The sequence below is a fragment of the Tamandua tetradactyla genome, chromosome 5, assembly GCF_023851605.1.
Source record: "Tamandua tetradactyla isolate mTamTet1 chromosome 5, mTamTet1.pri, whole genome shotgun sequence".
NCBI classification, from domain to species: Eukaryota; Metazoa; Chordata; class Mammalia; order Pilosa; family Myrmecophagidae; genus Tamandua; species Tamandua tetradactyla.
In genome coordinates, this window is record NC_135331.1 from 111,861,512 (window position 1) to 111,887,429 (window position 25,918).

The 25,918-nt window shown below is 36.9% G+C and overlaps 1 protein-coding gene across 5 annotated transcripts in view; it reads right to left on the minus strand.

The window, feature by feature from the left end:
* ELOVL5 (ELOVL fatty acid elongase 5) overlaps positions 1-25,918 on the minus strand; it is a 113,877-nt gene that overhangs the window by 26,700 nt on the left and 61,259 nt on the right. For 4 of the 5 annotated variants that reach the window (XM_077162083.1, XM_077162082.1, XM_077162081.1 and 1 more), the window contains 3 exons: positions 6,071-6,136; positions 1,922-2,109; positions 487-637 (listed from right to left, as the gene is read on the minus strand). In XM_077162083.1, the coding sequence (XP_077018198.1) occupies positions 487-637; positions 1,922-2,109; positions 6,071-6,128 (397 nt within the window). In that variant the 5' untranslated portion in view covers positions 6,129-6,136. The remainder of the gene's footprint in view (positions 1-486; positions 638-1,921; positions 2,110-6,070; positions 6,137-25,918) is intronic. The other variant, XM_077162085.1, reaches the window with a different exon arrangement.

Below are 25,918 nucleotides of genomic sequence, written 5' to 3' on the forward strand. Positions count from 1 at the left end.
CTTAATTAATTTAAGGAACAACTGCTTCCTTGTATATTAACTCTATATGTACTATAAATTTTGACTTAAAAATGTTACTTTCTTCTTCTGTATAGTCCTTAAATCTCTATATTCAGTGCTTCGACATTGTTCAAAGGCTTCTATTGCTCTTACCAAACTATCAAAGGAAAATCTCCATTTCCAATTACACTGAATTTGGAACCCCCCCAAAATTCACTCAAATGCTCAAAGCAGTAATTTATATAGCAATATTCTTCTCTTCTTTATCAGTCAATTATCTGTTTAAGAGAGATCAAATTATACAATTAGTTATAGCTATGTCTCAAGAGCTTGAGAAACATATAAGGCAAATACTTAAGTTCTATTAAGACAATAATCTTAGATATTTTTCTTAAAAAACTGCTATGTGTAATAATAAACTCTATACAAGTTTTATTAAGGAAATGGCTCTATTGTCTAACAATTATGCGAAAATAAACAGTTCACCCTGAAAAACCCGACAGCTTGCTGTGGTTTTGTCCCTTGAAAACTGAGAGAATTCTGCACAGTGCTGGTAATGCCAGGAGTCATTCCTTGCACTTTCCCTGCCTCCAGTCCTGCAATATCCATCTTTGAGGCTAATTAAACTGCCTTCAATCTAGAACAGGACAAGAAAAAAGGTAAGAAAGGAGTTGTGAACATTTCATAGTGACAAGTATGGCAATGATAGCAGCATCAACTATCCTAGTCATAAAATCTACACTTTGGCTTATGAAATATATGTGGGAGAATAATACACAGATCTCCCACAGTTGTTACCTTAGGACGATCAAATATAGTGTTTTCACTATGCATACACTCATGCACTCAATTACGTGCAGGCAGGGACACACCATCACCACCTGTGGCTGATGGAGCGTTCATTTTTCCCTCTAAACATTAAATTTAATGTTGATTTCTCACTTCTCCCTACCCAACCCTGATATCCTCTTCTTTACTACTCCTTGGAGAATTAAAGACATGCTAAAAGCGAGGTTAAAAATCTTAATAGTAGTACTTGGAAAGTATTCATTTTCTCTATGGTGGAATTCTCCACCCCAGAAATTTAGCAATAGATACGTGCTGCAAACCTGAAAAGTGTAGTACTTCCCCTAAAAAAAGTATGCAAATTGTACTTACTGCTGGTAGGGAGCTTTCCTCCCCTACTTTAGCTTTAAAGGCTATATTATTACACTTCGCAAAACAGAGGGAACAAAAATGTTGATTCAGATTTGTCTTTCATTTCATGTATGCTACATTTGCATTTTGATGAAGCCTGATCATCGAATTTGATTTTCAACACTTCAGTTACATATATAAAGGAAATAATTGGACCTGAACTTACAAAAAGCATTCAAAACCTACAAGCAATCTCACTGTCCACTCTTCTCAGCTTGTAAAAAATACCATCAAAACTCAAAACTATTTTCAGTTATGAGATCAGGACTGAGAGGCTGACTTATTACAAAAGACCCCAAACACAAGTACGACCTACTTCCTTCCTCCCCGACCCATCCCACCTCCAAACAAGAATGAAGCACTTATCAAATGCTTAATAATAAATTGCTCAGAGATGTGTTTTTCATGTTTTGTTCATTTTCACTCAATATTTTGCTTGCATATGTGTTTTTTTTACATATTTATCTTAATTCTGAATATAAAACAAATTATAAATTTTATGATTCTTTTTTTTTTTTTGGATATTCCAAAAGGCGTATTTGTACAAATAACTCTAGTATTTTGAAAAATCAATTTTAAAACCTACTCAAGGTGCCTTAATGCACTTGCTCTCCCAACTCTCTCCCACCTCAAGCAGTTGCCTTTCAACACTTAAGAACACAATTCAGGACAGTGATATGTACACATAAAAATAAGAAGAAGTCCATGTTAACCTTTGTCCTACCTCACAGAACATATAGAGAGACAGCAATGTGAGTCCAAGATTATACACCACTAATATTCCCCGGCAAGAGAATGGTTGTTTGTTCTTCATGTACTTTGGTCCCAGCCATACAATTAGTAAGTATATGACAGAGCAGATTAAAGTTGGTATATAATTGTCCAGAAGAAACCATCCTTTTACTCTGGTATCTGGAAAACAATAAAAGAGAAAAATACTTAGTGATAAACAAGGTAAGTATAGAAATAATCACAACTTCTCAAACATTAGAAAAATTTCTCTCACCATGATTTTGTAAGTCATATAATATTAATGCTTCCAAGTTCTACAAAGCAACCAGAAGAGGAGGCATGAATTTTCAACACATATCTAACAAGATGGACCTCCCTGTTATAGGTTCTAAATAATAATGTGTACTATTCATGGTTTTTGCTTAGTAAAATAATAAAGATATTCTTTTTTAAAGAATTTTAAGGATAAGAAGCAGCTAAATTTTCCATTAACTGGATATATTGACAAGATTTGTTGAATTATGCATGGGGTGACAAAACCTAAGTAGTGCAATCTTTGAACTCTCAAGTGCTCTATCTAGTCAAGTGCTGGCAAGTCTGCCCAGCAATGTATAAACTCAAAATAAAAAAGGCCTTAAGCATCCCCTTAAGTCCACTGGGACTAGCCACTGCCCCGAAGGATTTTTAAGAATCACCAGTTCAGCAGAACTAACAGTAACACCTTCTACCATCCAAGAGGTAGAGGAGGAGGTGGTCATTTAGTTTTACTGTCACTGATTAGAAAGATAGCACCTGCTATGAGTGCAATAGTTAAGGACAAAGGAGACAATATGCCTCAGATGCCAGTAAATTACCTGCTTGCTTTCATGGGCACCATGTGACTGGAGGCAGCTGATTCAAGTAAGTATTTGTCAGACCCCTGAAAGATTCAATTTCATCTTCTGGTTAACTCCTGAGATGCCACCTCTGCTGTAGGTTCCTCCTTCACATCCTGCTCTGGTGATCTCTAAAAAGCCTACAGCTTCTCAATCTTATCTGCTCTCAAAGGTCCCCGATTCTGGGGCTCAGATGCACATAGAGGATTTAACTCCTGCATTTTCTGAGAAGCAGCTGCTAGTCAGGGCAATCTTTGCTCCTTCTTTGACCATCTAGTTGGACTATCTTGATATTCTCCCCAATACTTTGTTCTTTTAACTCATAGGACAAGCATAGTTTTATAAAGTATACATCCACTTGAGGAACCAATTGTTAGTCTTCCTTATTTGCAGACATCCTAAATTTTTCTAGTATTTCTCTCAAGGCATTCTTTTCTTGGCTTCAGAGGAAGATGTCCTTCACCTCCACTCTACTAGTTATCCTAAGATGGTGGAAGGTGGTACTTCAGTTCTCTTGAACTGGTGGTTCTTAGAAGTACTTCAGGGAAGTGATTGGCCCCTGTGAACTTACAAGGGGATTTTAAGGCATATTGTTCTCAGCTCTGGGTCTTAGCTATCTATTCTGAGGAAAACTGTTTTTCCACAGCAGCTAATACCGGATTGTGAGTTATGTTCATGTGTGCATATCACAAATACAACAAATGCACTACAAAAAACCCACTCATTTCCTTTTACTTAAAGCTCGCTTTGTACCTTGATTTTTAATTTTATAACATCTTCATCTTTCCACATAGGCAAGTATCCATTCTTCTTCCATACTAACGTGTGCTTCCAGGGTAGCTGGCCCCAACTCCACTTTCAGGTGATAAATCCTTTTGGATCTAGCCAATCGAGGTGTTCCTAATCCTCTCTCTGCTAAGTGGGTTCATACGGGCATGTGAAGCAATTCTGGCCACTGGGCTTTGAGGGGGTAAAAACTGGAAAAGGGCTCTAGGGAAGAGTTTCCCTGTTCTTAAAACCATGCAAATGAACAAATATTTTCCTCCTCCGTTGGATGTGCTGCCTGAGGCTGCTGCAACTACCCTACAACCAAAGAAGATGGAGGAACATATTCTGAGGACAAAACTGCTGATATACTGAGGATAGAAAAGTAGAAAATGATAAAACAGGGGTCCTCATTGACATCACAGAGTTTTGAACTCAGGGTAGAGTTCCCTACCTGGTAATGTAACCTAATAATTTATATTACTGTTTCAGTCATTTAGAGCTGTTTTTTCTTCTGTTACTTACAGCTAAAGTAAGGTATGATTATGATGCAAACACAGACAGACAACTCTAGCTCATCCTTTTCCGTGGCCTAAACTAATTTATTGAATGTGTCCTCCATCGATGGGTATCAAGATTATTTTCATCTTGACAAGCAAGGCTATAATGAGTATTCTTATATATATCATTGCATAACAGATCAAAGTTAGCTGTGAGATAGCCTTAGGAGTGGAAAATCTGGGTTCAAGAGCCTGTGTTTTTTAATTTCAAAAGAAAACATAACTGCCCTCCAGAGAGGGTATACCAATTTAGACTTCCTCTACATCCTCGCTGTTTTCACAGATGGTATCTAACATATTATCTAGTCTGTGCCATACAAACAAAGTGTCTTTTTATTGGTTTCTTTTGCATTCTAAAAATCATGAGTGAAACAGAATCTTTCATCTGTTCAAAAGCCATCTGTAGTTTTTCTGTTAACCTTTTTGTGAACCTAAAATGTTCTTCCTTCATAGGTAAGACATTAACATTAAAAGGAGGCAATATTCCCTGGCCATTAGAGAAATGCAAATCAAAACCACAATGAGATATCATCTCACACCCACCAGAATGGCCATTATCAACAAAACAGAAAATGACAAGTGCTGGAGAGGATGCGGAGAAAGAGGCACACTTATCCACTGTTGGTGGGAATGTCAAATGGTGCAACCACTGTGGAAGGCAGTTTGGCGGTTCCTCAAAAAGCTGAATATAGAATTGCCATATGACCCAGCAATACCATTGCTGGGTATCTACTCAAAGGATGTAAGGGCAAAGACACAAACGGACATTTGCACACCAATGTTTATAGCAGCGTTATTTACAATTGCAAAGAGATGGAAACAGCCAAAATGTCCATCAACAGACGAGTGGCTAAACAAACTGTGGTATATACATACGATGGAATATTATGCAGCTTTAAGACAGAATAAACTTATGAAGCATGTAATAACATGGATGGACCTAGAGAACATTATGCTGAGTGAGTCTAGCCAAAAACTGAAGGACAAATACTGCATGGTCCCACTGATGTGAACCGACATTTGAGAATAAACTTGGAATATGTCATTGGTAACAGAGTTCAGCAGGAGTTAGAAACAGGGTAAGATAATGGTGATTGGAGCTGAAGGGATACAGACTGTGCAACAGGACTAGATACAAAAACTCAAAAATGGACAGCACAATAATACCTAATTGTAATGTTAAAACACTGAATGAAGCTGCATCTGAACTACAGGTTGTTTTTTTTTTTGTCTGTCTGTTTGTTTGTTTGTCTTTTTTTTTTTGTAGTATTATTATTATTTTTATTTTATTTTTCTCTATATTAACATTCTATATCTTTTTCTGTTGTTCTGCTAGTTCTTCTTCTAAATCGATGCAAATGTACTAAGAAATGATGATCATGCATCTATGTGATGATATTAAGAATTACTGATTGCATATGTAGAATGGAATGATTTCTAAATGTTGGGTTAATTTCTTTTTTTTTCTTTAATTAATAAAAGGAGGCAATATTAAAAAAAATAAAAGAAAGAAAAGAAGGCAATATGGAGCTAATTTACTTTTCTTAAAGACTGAAAAGTATAAAAGGTAAATACAAGAGTATATATATAGTTACTTATTCGTATGACACAAAGTGAAAGGATATTGTTAAAAAGCCCTTATAAGAGTAAAAGGGGAAAAGTTTTAAACTCCTATTGCAGCAGTGCATTTTGAAACCAGTTTTAGCCAAAGATTCCAAGAATTTATGAAAACCCACCACTGACAATGGTGAAATCACGAACTCTCAGGGAGAGGGGCACAACTGGGAAGAACAGCACAACCTGAACAACTGTCAGAGGGATTCTCCAAGCTCCTTGTCACCATGGATGAAGTGTTAGATTTACACAGAAAATGCTAGCATTTTCTAGAATCCCTTCATGCAACATTTATAAGTGACTATACTGAGGGAAAAGCCATCTTACCTCGGGTGCCTAGCAATGCCTTGAAATAGGGACTAAGTGATGCATCAAAATTTTCCATTTCAAAACCTATTAAGAAATAAAGACATTGATTAGTCTTCTATTAAATTTTTTTTATAGTTTTCCATAAAAGTACAAGAACATATTTTTTTCAAAGCATATACACATCATGGACAAGGCCACGCACCTCATTAAATTTTTTTCTTTACAAATCCACTATGTGCTAGTTCTAGTTCGAAAATCAAAAGAAAAGATACAACACTGTGAATTCACTTTATAATTAAGTGCCAGTTTCCTAACTTCATTTCCCAGTTCCATAAAAACTTTTTGTAAAGCTGAAATCTCAGTGGAGAGAAGAGTGGAACTTGACTGAAAGGTGGCAGACAGGAGAAAATCCTGTCTTGACAAGAAACGAGACTAGAGGTAAGATAAGGGCAGGAAGAAGTATCAGAGAACAGAATACCACATTAAAAAGATGCTTTTCTCTGCTTTTTAATTTTATTATTTTTAAATACTTAATGTCTGCAGTAGAAAACTCAAATATTAAAAAATGAACAAAATAAAACACTTTCTTCTTAACACAATCCCTAAACTCCACTGTCAGAGGGAACCAAATGTTAACATTTCTTGTGTGTATTTCCAGAGACTTTACTTCTTTTGAACACAAAAGAGGTCACGATAAACGGGTGTTTGACAATTGTGGGTTGCTACTCATTAGTGGATCATCAACATAAAAGTCAACTTAGAATTAAAAATAAACTGATCATAGAGATTCAGAGTGCTTTGCCTCTGGGGAGAATAAATATTGTTTCATAAACTTTAGTTTTATTTTATCACATTTATAAGTATGATCATATTTATAAACATGATGGTACCTGGTTATGATGTAAAATATATTCTAGTTCTATAAGGATGACAGTAAAAAACTTAGGAAAGCATGGTTATATTTAGAAATGTATATATTACTTGCTTATTTTCACTTAATAAAATAATTTGGAGAACATTTCATATCAGCAGTTATGGCTATACCTCAATCTCCTAAGAATCTACAGTTCCCTGCACTTCCCCTCCACTCTAATGAAAATGTGCCTTTTAATTTTTGTGGGAATTTGTTTCTCAGTAGCGGAATTGCTGCTACATGCATTTCAAATATTTAAGGGCTTATCACATGGGTATTATCACATGGCCTTCTGATAGAGCTGCAGCAATTTATATTTCCACTAACACTGTACAAGGACAGTGTCTCCTCAATTCATCACTTACAATGGGTTTTTATCAAATGTTAAATCTTTCCCAATTTCTGATAGGTGAACACTGGCATCTCATTTTTTGCTCTGGTTTGTATTTAATTATCAGAGGGCAGGTAAGCATTTTTTCATTTTCTTCTTGAGTAGATTTTCTATATTAACGTTCACAGGCACCAAGTTTCAACTTTCCTGGTCATTATACTTAAAGAAATAACCTTTAATATTTTAACTTTCAAAGGAAAAAGCAAACCTATTTTTGTTAGCTAATACTTCTCTTCCTTGGCTTTTCGCACAGAAACTTATATATATTCTTAGCCTAATTTTTAGGATAAGCTATTCAATCCATGAAATTATAGAATGGCTCTCATAGTTACTATATAACCCAGCTAGAATGACTTAATTGTAACTGCTTCTTAGCAGTGTGACCTTGAGAAATGCATTTCACTTCCCCTCTCAGTTTCTTATCTGTAAAATGGGGGAAACAGTAAAACAATTATCTCTAAGGCTGCTAAAATCAAATGAGTTAATTCACATGAACCCCTTAGTGCAGTGTCTAGCATACAGTAAGCCCTCAATAAATGCTTCCTACTGTGTGTGTGCCACAGGCTTGACTCTACGATGAGTACTCCAAGATGTCATCATCCATGGCCATCTGTGCTTCTCAGCAGGCACACAGTTGACGTTTCTAGTGCAGTCAATCAAGTGTACTGTGGATCATCAACCATCCTTGGTCCCTCTTCAGTGAATGCCATCAGTGAGCCCCCAGCCATTGTAAAAATACCCACTTCTACATCCCTAACACCCCCTAGGGGGACAGCAACAGACAATTGGTAAAGTTGGTTAGGTTTCAGAAGAAAGAGAGGAACTTGTCAAATTCAGATTTTATCTAAACATGAAAGACAATGTTGAAATAAAATGTGCTAATTCAATACACACATAACAAGCACGTACTGTGTTCAAAGAATTGAGGAATAGGGATAAATGCAAAGGAACATACTTGGTGACCTAGAGTCACAATGGGCAAAGGAGCCAGACGCAGTAAAACAAACAAAAATCCAGTTTGAAAATGAGTAGATGTTAGAATGATGCATACTATATTCAGAGGAACTGAAGGCAAGGACACAAAAGGATATTTGCACACTGATGTTTATAGCAGCATTATTTACTACTGCCAAGAGATGGAAACAGAGCAAATGTCCATCAATGGACGAGTGGCTAAACAAACTGTGGTATACACATACAACGGAATGTTACACAGCTGTAAGACAGAATAAATTCATTATAAACAACGAACAGACATACCAACATTCTTGACATGCAAATATTCTTGACATGGTTACAATCAATGGCTCACAGTATCATCACATAGTTAGTATTCATCACCATGATCATTTTTTTTTAACATTTTCATCTCTCCAGAAAAAGAAATAAAGCCGTGAAGCATGTAAAACGTGGTTGAATCTTGAGGCCATTATGCTGAGTGAAATAAGCCAGAAACAAAAGGACAAACACTGTATGCTCTCACTGATATGAACTAATACTGATGAGTGGACTATGACAGTTGAAGTTAAGAACACAGGTTATCAGGAGATAGTAGCAGGGTAGACATCAGGCATTTGGTGCTGAAGGAATATAGATTTTGCACAGGACTGAGTGTAAAAATTCAGACATGGATAACACAATATTACCTGATTGTAGCACAATAATATAAGTACTGAATGAAGTGGAATGCGAGAAGGATAGAGGGAGAAGGGCTGGGGGCACGTATGAAACCAGAAGGAAAGACAGCGGATAAAGACCGAGAAGGTATAACTTAGGCGTGCCTAGAGTGGACAATAATGGTGATTAAATGTACAAATATAAAAATGATTTTAAAAAAATACCTTTACTGAGAAATACCCACATATGTTCAGTCCAACCATATAATACAATCAATAGCTCACAATATATCATACAGTTGTGTATTCTTCACCATGATCATTTTTTTATTTCGAATTTTAAAAAATATTTTTATTGCTAAAACAACATGCGATATGTTATACAATAAAAAAGTTAAAACAACAGCAGCAACATACAAACACAAATATTCTTAACATACAAACATTTCATATGTGGTGTACAATCAATGGCTCTCAATATCATCACATAGCTGTGTATTCATCACCATGATCATTTTTTAGAACATGTGCATCACTCCAGAAACAGAAAAAGAAAACAGAAAAAACTCATACATACCATACCCCTTACCCCTCCCTCTCACTGACCATTAGTATTTCCATCTACACAATTTATTTTAACCTTCGTTCCCCTATTATTTTTATCCATATTTAAAAAAAAAATTCATTATAAACAACGAACAGACATACCAACATTCTTGACATGCAAATATTCTTGACATGGTTACAATCAATGGCTCACAGTATTATCACATAGTTGGTATTCATCACCATGATCACTTTTTTGAACATTTTCATCTCTCCAGAAAAAGAAAGAAAAAGGAAAAAAACATACATGCCATACCCCTTACCACTCCCTTTCACTGACCACTAGTATTTCAATCTATTCCATTCATTTTAACATTTGTTCCCATTATTTATTTATTTTTAATACATATGTTTTACTCATTTATCCATTCCGTAGATAAAAGGAGTATCAGACACAAGGTTTTCACAATCATACAGTCACATTACGAAAGCTATATCATTATACAATCATCTTCAAGAAACATGGCTACTGGAACACAGCTCTACACTTCAGGCACTTCCTTCTAGCCTCTCTAATATACCATAAACTAAAAAGGGGTATCTATAGAAAGCATAAGAATAACCTCCAGGATAACCTCTCAACTCAGTTTGAAATCTCTCAGCTACTGACACTTTATTTTGTTTCATTTATCTCTTCCCCCTCAGTCGAGAAGGTTTTCACAATCCCTTGATCCTGAGTCCCAGCTCATTCTAGGATTTCTATCCCATGTTACCAGGGAAGTTCATACCCCCTGGGAGTCATGTCCCACAGAGAGGGGGAGGGCAGTGAGTTTATTTGCCGTGTCAGCTTAGAGAGAGAGGCCATATCTGAGCAACAAATAAGGCTCTTTGGGGGTGACTCTAAGGCCTAATTTTAAGTAGGCTTAGCCTATTCTTTGCGGGGATAAGTTTCATAGGAACAAATCCCAAGATTGAGGGCTTGGCCTATTGATTCGGTTGCCCTACTGACTGTGAGAATATCAGGAATTCCCCTAATGGGGAAACTGAATTTTTCCCCTTTCGCCCCATTCCCCCAAGGGGACTCTGCAAATACTTCTTTATTCACTGTTCCAATCACTGTGGGATTTACCAGGACATCACACTAACCTAGACAAACCTACAAAATCTCATGCCCTATTCAAGGTTCCATGTACTTATGGTGTTCAATTAAACTGTTCATATAAGTTAAATGAGGAAATGCACTAGTCAAAAACTAGTCAACTTCAATAGAAGTTGAAGTTTTAAAGGATGAATGTCCGTCTGCTTTCAACACCCGCAATATCGACATTCCTTTGTTCTTCCTGATGCAAAAACATTCTTTAATTTGTAAATTTAGTCGCTATCATTGTACATTCTAGGCATTCCTAGATTATACCATCTCAGTCTTTATCGTCTGTTTTTCCTTCTGGTTTCATATGTGCCCCCAGCCCTCCTCCCTCTATCATACTCACATTCAGTTTCATTCAGTATACTCACATTATTGTACTACAATCAGGTAGTACTGTGCTATGCATTCCTGAATTTTTACAATCAGTCCTGCTGTACAATCTGTATCCCTTCAGTTCCAATTACCCAATCTCTACCCTATTTCTATCTCCTGATAACCTCTGTTCTTAAATGAAATTCTCCAAGTTCATTCATTAATGTTAGTTCATGTTAGTAAGACCATATAGTATTTTTCCTTTTGTTTCTGGCTAATCTCACTCAGCATAATGTCCTCAAGGTCCATCTATATTGTTACATACTTCATGACTTTATTCTGTCTTACAGCTGCATAATATTCCATGGTATGTATATACCACAGCTTGTTTAGCCACTCTTCTGTTGATGGACATTTGGGCTGTTTCCATCTCTCGGCAATTGTAAATAATGCTGATATGAACATTGGTGTGCAAATGTCCGTTTGTGTCCTTGCCCTCATGTCCTCTGAAAAGGACAATGGCAATTCTATACTTAACTTCCTGAGGAATTGCCAAACTGCCTTCGGCAGATAAAAACGTTTTGCATGACGGAGAGCAAATGAATGAAAACACTCCATTTGAAAATGGATGACATACAGGAAAAATACAATCAATGTAAGCAAGAGTCTATAGTCAACAGTAACACTGCAGCATATTTCCACTGGATGTAATAAAGGTATTATGCCAAAACTAAATGTCAACAGGCTGGAGGGGGAGGGGCACTGGGGAGGGGGATGGATTTTTTGTGGAAGAAAAGGAAATGTCTTCATATAGATTATGGTGGTAAAGGCATGTCTATTTACTTAGTTTGGATTGTGTGATGTATAAATAAAACTTTAAAAATGAACAGAGAGAAGCAAGTACTAGAAAAAATAGGGAGAAAGAGACATAGCTACTCATTGTCGATAGGGAAATGAGAGGTGCAGCCCCTTGGAGGGAGGTGTGGTGGTTCCACAGGAGGCTAGGGGTGGAGTTGCCATATGATCCTGCTACCCCAATGCTCGGTATATACCTGGAGGAACTGAGTGTACGGACACAAATGGATGAATGGATAATTGCACACTGGTGTTTCTGGTGGCAGTGTATTTATTTGATTTCCAATGGATGGAGGTGACCTAAGAATACAACTGAGGAAAGGAAGGGGGAATTGAGTGTATACACACAATGGACTATTGAGCTACTACAAGAGGAATGAAGTTGTGAGGCATGCAACTAGGGGAAAGAATCTTAGGGACTATATTGTGAATGAAATGCCAGAAACAAAAAGACAAATATTATTATGCTTCACTCAAATGGACTAACTATAATATAAAAACTCAGTGAAATCAAGAGCACGGGCTATCAGTTTGGGGCCTACTGTAAAGTATCCTAGATTGTAAGCTCTTCCAGCAGTCACATATATTCAGGAGTTGTAACTGTTATTTCTAAATCCTGAGATACTGAGCTGTTTGTATATAGCCTGCTTATTCCCAGAAACTTTGGGTATTTATATGACACCTATGAAAGTTAGCACTACCCCATACAGGAACTGTTTAAAAAGTTGAAAAAGTGACGAGATTTCGAATAGAGATATGAATGAAGCTGATCTGGATAGGACTAAGGCAGACCAGAATACAGGGTAAAGAATGATTTTGTCCATATTTTAAAATTTCAACTTCTGTGTGAGACCAAAGGGAGAGATGTTTATTTGGTGCAAATTTATATTTTGGGTAGTGCATTACCTAATTTAACTTGTATGGCCAGTTTAGTTGAACACCTTAAGTATATGGAGTCTTGAATAGGGCATGAGGTCTTGTTAGTTTGTGCCCAGGTTAGTGTGATACCCCGATACATCCCAGAGTAATTTGGCAGTGAATAAAGTAGTATTTTCAAAGTCCCCTTGGGGAACTGGAGAGAAAGGAGGAAATATCCAACTGTCCCATTTGGAGAATTTCTGATATTCTTGCAAGCAATGGGAACAAGCAAATTAAAAGGATGAGCCCCTGATCTTGGGGTTTGCCCCTATGAAATTTATTTCTGCAAAGAGTAAGCTAAGCCTAAATATAATTATGCCTAAGGGTCACCCCTGCCAAGAACCTCTTGTGTTGCTGAGATGTGGCCTCTCTTTCTGAGCCAGTCTGGCGGGTGAACTAACTGCCCTCCCCATTATGTGGGACATGACTCCCTGGGGTGTAAATCTCCCGGGCAATATAGGAGGCCAAAAGAGAAAGAGAAAAGAGACAAAGTTTCAGTGGCTGAGAGATTTTAAACGAAGTAGAGAGGTTATTCTGGAGGTTATTCTTAGGCATTATATAGATATTACTTTTTAGTTTATGGTGTATTGCAGTAGCTTAGAGGGAAATATATGAAACTGTTGAGATGTGTTCCAGTAGCCTTGATTCTTTTTTTAATATTTTTTAATTTTTAAATTAAAAAAAAATACGACGAGAAAGGAACACAAACATTCTTAACATATGATCATTCTGCTCTACATATATAATCATTAATTCACAGTATCATCACATAGTTGCATATTCATCATCATGATGATTTCTTAGAACATTTGCATCAATTCAGAAAAAGAAAAAAAAGACAAACAGAAAGACAAAAAGACAAAAAGAAAAAGAAATAAAATGAGAACAGAAAAAAAAAATTATACATACCACACCCCTTACCCTTCCCTTTCACTGATCTCTAGCATTTCAAACTAAATTTATTTTAACATTTGTTCCCCCTATTATTTATTTTTATTCTATATGTTCTACTCATCTGTTGACAAGGTAGATAAAAGGAGCATCAGACACAAGGTTTTCACAATCATACAATCACCTTGTAAAAGCTATATCATTATACAGTCATCATCAAGAAACCTGGCTACTGGAACACAGCTCTACATTTTCAGGCAGTTCCCTCCAGCCTCTCCATTACATCTTGAACAACAAGGTGATATTTACTTAATGCATAAGAATAACCTCTAGGATAGCCTCTTGACTGTTTGGAATCGCTCATCCATTGACACTTTGTCTCATTTCACTCTTCCCCCTTTTGGTTGAGAAGGTTTTTCTCAATCCCTTGATGCTGAGTCTCAGCTCATTCTAGGATTTCTGTCCCATGTTGCAGGAAGGTTCAAACCCCTGGGAGTCATGTCCCACGTAAACAGGAGTGGTGAGTTTGCTTGTTGTGTTGGCTGGAGAGAGAAGCCACATCTGAGTAACAAAAGAGGTTCTCTTGGGGGTGACTCTTAGGCCTAATTTTAAGTAGCAGTAGCCTTGATTTTTGAAGATGAATGTATAACAATACAGTTTTGACAATGTGATCATAAAAATCTTGTGTCTGATGCTTCTTTTATCCAGGATATAGACAGATGAGTTAAAAAAAATATGGATAATAAAAAAATAAATAATAGGGGTGATAAGGGATAAAAAAATTGATGGAAACACTAGTGGTCAATGAGAGGGAAGGGTAAGGCATATGGGATGAATGAGTTTTTTTCTTTTTTCTTTTTATTTCTTTTCCTGGAGTGATACAAATGTTCTAAAAATGATCATGGTGATGAATACACAACTATGTGATGATATTGTGAGGCACTGATTGTACACCTTGTATGGACTATATGTGTATGAAGATTTGTCAATAAAAATATATTAAAAATAAAGAATGAAGCATATTTAAACAAGCTGCATATACATGTTTAATACTATGCTACATAGATGAAATTCAAATTACGTTATTCTGGCATCTATTACTAGAAATATACCTAATAAAAGTCATAAGAGAATCATTCTACTTTTTAACTAAGAGGACTTTCAGAGGGCTGTAACTAGTTTTAATTTCTACAAAAGGAGAATATGGAAAAGCTGGAAACGAGATTAGAAGCTGATTAAAAATGACAGAAAACTGACCTGTAGGGAGCAGTGAGAACATTAGTGGACCTGGGAAAGAAAAATGAGGCTGCAGAATTGCTGTAAAATGACCTGTTATTACAAGGACAACACTTCATAGGACACAGTCCAACCGGAGAAAGTAGGCTAACATCATGGCAAAAGAAAAGCAGCTTGATTAAACATAAGGTAAAATTTCAATCCAAGAGTATAGAACTCAGCAGCAGGCTAGCAAGAGAGCCTGTGGAAATTTATATTTGGAGATACTGAAGAACCCTATTACAAGCCATCTGTCCTAAATAATCAGAGGCTCACCCCGTCTTGAACAGAGGCCCACCCCGTCTTGAACAGAGGCCCGTCAAAGCTGGGAGGCACAGGAACTCTCTTCAGTGTGCCTGAGCTCTCTTTATAAAATGGAGTGTCTTCTCTAAAAAAGCACATGCAAGAGGTGATTTTACAAATAAAAATGCATCAGTTCTTAGACTGTATTTCCTCTCAGCTTGAGAATTCTTCTCTTACGTTTGCAGAACTTTCAACATTCATACTTAGAAACATATGAAATAATGAACAAAATATTTCCTAAAAGACTGGAAAATAACAACAATAGTTTTCCAAGAATTGCTCACTGACCCTGAAATGTCAAAGTCCAAAAGGGAGAGAGGATGGGGGCAGTCCAGGGCATGGCATGCTAATCAATGGAGTCCAGGGAACACAAGCCTGATTCGGGGCTGGACCCGGACTTGTCAAACGTTTTTCTCAAACTCTCCTCCTGATTTGCCCACTAGTAGGCATGTACTATAATCTCCCCACACAGGGTTGTTTGTTTTTACCTAAGTTACCAAGAGACATCTTCACCAAAGGTTTACTTTCATTCCTTACAGAAGCACAATGTCGTGTTTCTGTCTACCTAACCATATTATCTGGCATGCTTTAATATCACGAACTTTTGTTTTCATTCATATCACACATTTACTGAATGCCCATCAAATGCCAGGCACTGCTCTAGGCCCTAGAGGAACAAAAAATTCTACACTGTGGGAGAAAGATTATAAACATATAAAATTAATGATAGATATAAATACATGCCTGTATATAATATATAAAACAACTGTTAGTAAGAAAAAATAAAGCAGGCTAAAGTGGATGGAAGCACTTCATTTTTTAATTTTAGAAAATGTAGTTACATTTCTAACCACCTGAGAGGGTAAAACCCACATGGAGAAATGAAGCCACACCTCTACCGAGAAAGGGCATTCTAGTTAAAATATGGTTAGGTCCATATTTTAAAACTTCAACTTTCATGTGGGAACAAGGAGAAAGATGTTTATTTGGTGCAAAATTTATATTTTGTGTAGTGCACTATCTAACGTAACTTGTATCATCAGTTTATTCGAACACCATATTTACATGGAATCTTAAATAGGGTCTGAGATCTTGGTGGTTTGTACAGTTAGTGTAATGCCCTGATATATCCCAGAGTAATGTCTCTTGATTAGGGAGAAAGGAGGAAATATGAAATTTCCCCCTCCAGGGAATTCCTGATATTCTTGTAACCAGTGGGGAAAACCATTCAATATGCTAAGCCCTCTACCTTGGGTTTGAGCCTATGAAACTTATTTCTGCAAAGGAGAAGCTAAGCCTACTTATGAGTGGAAGGGACCCCCAGAGACCTCTTTTTTTTTCTAACTTTTTTTTATTATCGTGATATATAACATATATACAAAAAAAGCAATAAATTTCCAAATTTGAAATTCATTTTAAACAAATTTTAAAGTTTGGTATGGGTTCCACAATTTTTCGTTTTTTCTTCTAGCTGCTCTAAGATATTGGAGATCAAAAGAAATATTAATATAATGATTCAGCAGTCATACTTCTTTGTTAAATCCTATGTTCTCTGTTATACTCCTCCTCCTCTTTTCTTTTTTGTGAAAAATAACATATATACAAGAAAGCAATAAATTTCTATGTATATCGCAACAATTAGTTGTAGAACAATTTAGATTTTGCTATGGGTTACAGTTCTACAATTTTAAGTTTTTACATCTAGCTGCTCTAAGGTACTGGAGCCTAAAAGAAATATCAATATAATGATTCAGCACTCTATTCATTTGTTAAACCCTACCTGCTCTGTATAACTCCACCAGCACCTTTGATCTTTCTCCCACTCTTTAGGGGTATTTGGGCTATGCCCATTCTATCTTTTTCATGTTGGAAAGGGCTGTCCATAATATGGGATACAGGGATGAAACCAGCTGATGTTCTGGAAAGGCTGGCCCCTGTACATTTCAGGACCTATCTGGAGATTGTAGGTTTCTGGAAACTTACTCTAATGCATGGAACCCCCAGAGACCTCTTTTGTTGCTCAGATGTGGCTTCTCTCTCTAAGCCAACTCAGCAGGTGAACTCACTACCTTCCCCCCTACATGGGACATGACTCCCAAGGGGGTAAATCTCCTTGGCAACATGGGACATGAGTCCCAGGATGACCAGGGACCTGGCATCATGGGCCTTCCTGACCAAAAGAGGGAAGAGGAAAATGAGACAAAATAAAGTTTCAGTTGCTGAGAGATTTCAAACAGAGTCTAGAGGTTATCCTGGACAGTACTCTTATGCATTATATAGACATTCCTTTTTAGTTCATGGTATATTGGAGTGGCTAGAGGGAAGTACCTGAAACTGCTGAACTGTATTCCAATAGCCTTGATTCTTGAAGACAACTGTATAACTATATAGCTTTTACAATCTGACCATGTGATTGTGAAACCTTGTGTCTGATGCTCAAATGAGTAAAAAATAAGGATATGGACAGGGTATGGACAGATGAGTAAAAAATAAGGAGAAAAAATAATAAATAATAGGGAGGGGGTAAGGGGTAAAAAAAATCGGTAGATTGCAATACTAGTGGTCAATGAGAGGGAGGGATAAGGGCTTTAGGATGTATGAGTTTTTTTCTTTTTATTTCTTTTTCTGCAGTGATGCAAATGATCATGGTGATGAACATACAACTATGTGATGATATGAGCCACTGATTATATACTCTGTATGGACTGAATGTGTGTGAAGATGTCTCAACAAAAAAAACAAAATAAAGTCACCTACAGAAACTGATGGCAATAGAAAAATGAGAAGGGCAGAAAACAGACAGTAAACAGAATAGATTTTTAAGAATTCCTCTTTGAGCCACATTTTCCAAAAGATCTTGTTTAATTGGAAGCCACTTCCCTCCCAACTATGAAATTCTGAAGCATTTTTGGTAATCATGCAACTGTCTAATTGCACCTCTTTTTTTTTTGAGGGCCTCAATATGCTTTTTTTATTTATATAGAAATGCATTTGCCTTCCTGCTCAAGGCTTTGCAATGATGTTGTCTCCTTCCATCCAAGTCTTGCTTCAGGGATCTTATCCCCTCAGGAAAACCTTTCTTGAATGTCCTGCTTAGAATTTACTCACCAATTATGGGCTCCATTATAAAATTTTCTTAGAATCCTGTAGTTTTTCTTCTTACAGTTGTTTTTGTTCTAATTTTCACTGGGTTGGAGATTATGGATTTGATGTTTCTCTCCACTAATGTATCTGAGCCCCTCAAAGACAGGTTTTCAATTTTTGTTAGCTAATCGTTGAAACTTCAGTGCCTCAGTGCCACCCAATAACTGTTTCTTTTTTTTTATTTTTTTATTTTTTTTTATTAATTAAAAAAAGAATTAACAAAACAATTAGAAATCATTCCAATCTACATGTACAATCAGTAATTCTTAATAACATCACATAGTTGCATATTCATCATTTCTTAGTACATTTGCATCGATTTAGAAAAAGAAATAAAAAGACAACAGAATAAGAATTAAAACAATAATAGAAAGAAAAAAAACAAAAAAAACAAAAACAAAAAACCTATACCTCACATGCAGCTTCATTCAGTGTTTTAACATAATTGCATTACAATTGGGTAGTATTGTGCTGTCCATTTCTGAGTTTTTATATCCAGTCCCGTTGTACAGTCTGTATCCCTTCATCTCCAATTATCCCTTCTCTTTTTTTTTTTTTTTTTAATTAACGGAAAAAAAGAAATTAACCCAACATTTAGAGATCATACCATTCTACACATGCAATCATTAATTCTTAACATCATCACATAGATGCATGATCATCATTTCTTAGTACATTTGCATTGGTTTAGAAGAACTAGCAACATAACCGAAAAAGATATAGAATGTTAATATAGAGAAAAAAATAAAAGTAATAATAGTAAAATCAAAACAAAACAACACAAAACAAAACAAAAACCTATAGCTCAGATGCAGCTTCATTCAGTGTTTTAACATGATTACTTTACAATTAGGTATTATTGTGCTGTCCATTTTTGAGTTTTTGTATCTAGTCCTGTTGCACAGTCTGTATCCCTTCAGCTTCAATTACCCATTGTCTTACCCTGTTTCTAACTCCTGCTGAACTCTGTTACCAATGACATATTTCAAGTTTATTCTCGAATGTCCGTTCACATCAGTGGGACCATACAGTATTTGTCCTTTAGTTTTTGGCTGGATTCACTCAGCATAATATTCTCTAGGTTCATCCATGTTATTACATGGTTCATAAGTTTATCTTGTCTTAAAGCTGCATAATATTCCATCGTATGTATATACCACAGTTTGTTTAGCCACTCGTCTGTTGATGGAGATTTTGGCTGTTTCCATCTCTTTGCAATTGTAAATAATGCTGCTATAAACATTGGTGTGCAAATGTCCGTTTGTGTCTTTGCCCTTAAGTCCTTTGAGTAGATACCTAGCAATGGTATTGCTGGGTCGTATGGCAGTTCTATATTCAGCTTTTTGAGGAACCGCCAAACTGCCTTTCACAGTGGTTGCACCCTTTGACATTCCCACCAACAGTGGATAAGTGTGCCTCTTTCTCCGCATCCTCTCCAGCATTTGTCATTTTCTGTTTTGTTGATAATGGCCATTCTGGTGGGTGTGAGATGATATCTCATTGTGGTTTTGATTTGCATTTCTCTAATGGCCAGGGACATTGAGCATCTCTTCATGTGCCTCTTGGCCATCCGTATTTCCTCTTCTGAGAGGTGTCTGTTCAAGTCTTTTTCCCATTTTGTAATTGGGTTGGCTGTCTTTTTGTTGTTGAGATGAACAATCTCTTTATAAATTCTGGATACTAGACCTTTATCTGATATATCATTTCCAAATATTGTCTCCCATTGTGAAGGCTGTCTTTCTACTTTCTTGATGAAGTTCTTTGATGCACAAAAGTGTTTAATTTTGAGGAGTTCCCAATTTATTTATTTCCTTCTTCAGTGCTCTTGCTTTAGGTTTAAGGTCCATAAAACCGCCTCCAGTTGTAAGATCCATAAGATATCTCCCAACATTTTCCTCTAACTGTTTTATGGTCTTAGACCTAATGTTTAGATCTTTGACCCATTTTGAGTTAACTTTTGTATAGGGTGTGAGAGATGGGTCTTCTTTCATTCTTTTGCATATGGATATCCAGTTCTCTAGGCACCATTTATTGAAGAGACTGCTCTGTCCCAGGTGAGTTGGCTTGACTGCCTTATCAAAGATCAAATGTCCATAGATGAGAGGGTCTATATCTGAGCACTCTATTCGATTCCATTGGTCGATATATCTATCTTTATGCCAATACCATGCTGTTTTGACCACTGTGGCTTCATAATATGCCTTAAAGTCAGGCAGCGCGAGACCTCCAGCTTCGTTTTTTTTCCTCAAGATGTTTTTAGCAATTCGGGGCACCCTGCCCTTCCAGATAAATTTGCTTATTGGTTTTTCTATTTCTGAAAAATAAGTTGTTGGGATTTTGATTGGTATTGCATTGAATCTGTAAATCAATTTAGGTAGGATTGACATCTTAACTATATTTAGTCTTCCAATCCATGAACACGGTATGCCCTTCCATCTATTTAGGTCTTCTGTGATTTCTTTTAGCAGTTTTTTGTAGTTTTCTTTATATAGGTTTTTTGTCTCTTTAGTTAAATTTATTCCTAGGTATTTTATTCTTTTAGTTGCAATTGTAAATGGGATTCGTTTCTTGATTTTCCCCTCAGCTTGTTCATTACTAGTGTATAGAAATGCTACAGATTTTTGAATGTTGATCTTGTAACCTGCTACTTTGCTGTACTCATTTATTAGCTCTAGTAGTTTTGTTGTGGATTTTTCCGGGTTTTCGACGTATAGTATCATATCGTCTGCAAACAGTGATAGTTTTACTTCTTCCTTTCCAATTTTGATGCCTTGTATTTCTTTTTCTTGTCTAATTGCTCTGGCTAGAACCTCCAACACAATGTTGAATAATAGTGGTGATAGTGGACATCCTTGTCTTGTTCCTGATCTTAGGGGGAAAGTTTTCAATTTTTCCCCATTGAGGATGATATTAGCTGTGGGTTTTTCATATATTCCCTCTATCATTTTAAGGAAGTTCCCTTGTATTCCTATCTTTTGAAGTGTTTTCAACAGGAAAGGATGTTGAATCTTGTCGAATGCCTTCTCTGCATCAATTGAGATGATCATGTGATTTTTCTGCTTTGATTTGTTGATATGGTGTATTACATTAATTGATTTTCTTATGTTGAACCATCCTTGCATACCTGGGATGAATCCTACTTGGTCATGATGTATAATTCTTTTAATGTGCTGTTGGATACGATTTGCTAGAATTTTATTGAGGATTTTTGCATCTGTATTCATTAGAGAGATTGGTCTGTAGTTTTCTTTTTTTGTAATATCTTTGCCTGGTTTTGGTATGAGGGTGATGTTGGCTTCATAGAATGAATTAGGTAGTTTTCCCTCCACTTCGATTTTTTTGAAGAGTTTGAAGAGAATTGGTACTAATTCTTTCTGGAACGTTTGGTAGAATTCACATGTGAAGCCATCTGGTCCTGGACTTTTCTTTTTAGGAAGCTTTTGAATGACTAATTCAATTTCTTTACTTGTGATTGGTTTGTTGAGGTCATCTATGTCTTCTTGAGTCAAAGTTGGTTGTTCATGTCTTTCCAGGAACCCGTCCATTTCCTCTAAATTGTTGTATTTATTAGCGTAAAGTTGTTCATAGTATCCTGTTATTACCTCCTTTATTTCTGTGAGGTCAGTAGTTATGTCTCCTCTTCCATTTCTGATCTTATTTATTTGCATCCTCTCTCTTCTTCTTTTTGTCAATCTTGCTAAGGGCCCATCAATCTTATTGATTTTCTCATAGAACCAACTTCTGGCCTTATTGATTTTCTCTATTGTTTTCATGTTTTCAATTTCATTTATTTGTGCTCTAATCTTTGTTATTTCTTTCCTTTTGCTTGCTTTGGGGTTAGCTTGCTGTTCTTTCTCCAGTTCTTCCAAATGGATAGTTAATTCCTGAATTTTTGCCTTTTCTTCTTTTCTGATATAGGCATTTAGAGCAATAAATTTCCCTCTTAGCACTGCCTTTGCTGCGTCCCATAAGTTTTGATATGTTGTGTTTTCATTTTCATTCGCCTCGAGGTATTTGCTAATTTCCCTTGCAATTTCTTCTTTGACCCAGTCGTTGTTTAGGAGTGTGTTGTTGAGCCTCCACGTATTTGTGAATTTTCTGGCACTCTGCCTATTATTGATTTCCAACATCATTCCTTTATGGTCCGAGAAAGTGTTGTGTAAGATTTCAATCTTTTTAAATTTGTTAAGACTTGCTTTGTGACCCAGCATATGGTCTATCTTTGAGAATGATCCATGAGCACTTGAGAAAAAGGTGTATCCTGCTGTTGTGGGATGTAATGTCCTATAAATGTCTATTAAGTCTAGTTCATTTATAGTAATATTCAGATTCTCTATTTCTTTGTTGATCCTCTGTCTAGATGTTCTGTCCCTTGATGAGAGTGGTGAGTTGAAGTCTCCAACTATTATGGTATATGAGTCTATTTCCCTTTTCAATGTTTGCAGTATATTCCTCACATATTTTGGGGCATTCTGATTCGGTGCGTAAATATTTATGATTGTTATGTCTTCTTGTTTAATTGTTCCTTTTATTAGTATATAGTGTCCTTCTTTGTCTCTTTTAACTGTTTTACATTTGAAGTCTAATTTGTTGGATATTAGTATAGCCACTCCTGCTCTTTTCTGGTTGTTATTTGCATGAAATATCTTTTCCCAACCTTTCACTTTCAACCTATGTTTATCTTTGGGTCTAAGATGTGTTTCCTGTAGACAGCATATAGAAGGATCCTGTTTTTTAATCCATTCTGCCAATCTATGTCTTTTGATTGGGGAATTCAGTCCATTGACATTTAGTGTTATTACTGTTTGGATAATATTTTCCTCTAACATTTTGCCTTTTGTATTATATATATCATATCTGATTTTCCTTCTTTCTACACTCTTTTCCATATCTCTCTCTTCTGTCTTTTTGTATCTGACTCTAGTGCTCCCTTTAGTATTTCTTGCAGAGCTGGTCTCTTGGTCACAAATTCTTTCAGTGACTTTTTGTCTGAGAGTGTTTTAATTTCTCCCTCATTTTTGAAGGATAATTTTGCTGGATATAGGAGTCTTGGTTGGCAGTTTTTCTCTTTTAGTATTTTAAATATATCATCCCACTGTCTTCTAGCTTCCATGGTTTCTGCTGAGAAATCTACACAAAGTCTTATTGGGTTTCCCTTGTATGTAATGGATTGTTTTTCTCTTGCTGCTTTCAAGATCTTCTCTTTCTCTTTGACCTCTGACATTCTAACTAGTAAGTGTCTTGGAGAACGCCTATTTGGGTCTAATCTCTTTGGGGTGCGCTGCACTTCTTGGATCTGTAATTTTAGGTCTTTCATAAGAGTTGGGAAATTTTCAGTGATAATTTCTTCCATTAGTTTTTCTCCTCCTTTTCCCTTCTCTTCTCCTTCTGGGACACCCACAACACGTATATTTGTGCGGTTCATATTGTCCTTGAGTTCCCTGATACCCTGTTCAAATTTTTCCATTCTTTTCCCTATAGTTTCTGTTTCTTTTTGGAATTCAGATGTTCCATCCTCCAAATCACTAATTCTATCTTCTGTCTCTTTAAATCTATCATTGTAGCTATCCATTATTTTTTCTATGTTTGCTACTTTATCCTTCACTTCCATAAGTTCTGCGATTTGTTTTTTCAGTTTTTCTATTTCTTCTTTATGTTCAGCCCATGTCCTCTTCATGTCCTCCCTCAATTTATCGATTTCATTTTTGAAGAGGTTTTCCATTTCTGTTCGTATATTCAGCATTAGTTGTCTCAGCTCTTGTGTCTCATTTGAGCTATTGGTTTGTTCCTTTGACTGAGCCATATTCTCAATCTTTTGAGCGTGGACAGTTATCTTCTGCTGCTGGCGTCTGGGCATTTATTCAGATTTCTCTTGGTGTTGGACCCAGCAAGGTTGTAATATTTTTCTGTGAAATCTCTGGGTTCTGTTTTTCTTATCCTGCCCAGTAGGTGGCGCTCGTGGCACCCGTTTGTCTGCGGGTCCCACCAGTAAAAGGTGCTGTGGGACCTTAAACTTTGGAAAACTCCCGCCGTCCTGGGGGTTCGCTAGCCGAAACGGCTTGAGCCGGCCCGGGGTCCGAACGCAGGGAGGGTTGCTGGTCGCCGCAGCCAGGGAAACAGCCCGTCCGAATTTCCTAGTCGGCCCTGGGCAACAAGCGTGGCGGGAGGGCGCCAGCGGCAGCGGCCCGCCCGAGAGAGTGCACGTTTCCCGGGAGTCACGGGTTTGGAAGGGGCCTCCCCCACCCGTCACCGTTCTCCGCGGCCTGGGGGTTTCCGATCCAATTCTCTCAGTTGGTCCGGGGGCTGCGCGTGGTGTGGGCGCCAGCCGTCTTTGTTTCAGGGGACCGCCTCTCCAATTCTCCCAGCCAGCCCGGGAAGGGGGAAGGGAGTAACTCCGGCCGCTTGCCACCCCGCCCGGTAAGGCCCGCGCGCCTCGGCGATCTCACCCGAGCTGCTTCTCTCAGCCAGCCAGCCGTTCCAGGATGGGGTACGCTGTCTTTTTTATCTCTGTTGTGGCTTTGGGCGCTTTCTGTATCGTTTCTACTCCCCTAGTAGGTGTCCTGGAGAAGAAACTAAGATCCGCGCGTCTTACTAAGCCGCCATCTTCCAGGAAGTCTTCAATAACTGTTTCTTGATTAAATAAAGGACAGCATGTATACACCATCCAACTGAAATAAACAAATGGTCATTTATTTTCTGTATGTGCTTATTTACCCTTTTCATGTGGGCAATATAGATTACTTTTGAGACCCACAGGAGAAGTTTTCAGAATGAGAAATCTATAGTTGTCCTTTCAAGCAATAAGTTCTATCAAAATCCTACCACATACGTACTTTGTATTTCTATACCACAGTCTAGCCATGAGAGACTGTGCCCATTTTCTTTGTATGCAGTTCTGCTAGAGCCAAAATTGGCAGATAGGAAGGTGAATTAAATTCTTATTTATTGGTCCAGTTGCCCATAGATGAGAAGAGAAATTTCAAGAATGTACTTGCTATTTTCTGTCTTCATTTCTCTCCAGGAAAATAAAACAACTCATAACCAACTTTGCAGCTATTCCTAAAACCAGACTTCTTTTTCATTACTTTCCACACAATTTTCTTCCATTAATTCACCTTCTTTATAGTCAATATTTGCAAAACGCTATCCAGCTTTTTTCTTCATCCCTTCTTCTCACTGTCATCCTTATATTCATATTTTTCAGTAATGAAAACAAATTATTTCTCTTGCTTGGAAATGTATTTTTTTAACTTTTATTTCAAAATAAAAGTAAATTCGTTTAGCTTCCCGTTCATCAAGTTTTTAATATTGCCATTTATCAAATTTTTCAGAATAGAATAGCATTTCCCCCTTAAAATGATGGATGATAGAAAACTCAAGACCAAGGACTAACACCTTTAATCATTACTTAAGATGAATTTCTTGGCTAAACTTGTAGATAGAGATTAAATATTTACTTTGTCCTGTGACTAGTGATACGGGACCATTCCCTAGGCCTGGCAGTGCTAACGTACCATTATAATGTAGGTATTTTCTTGCCCACAGAGATGACCTT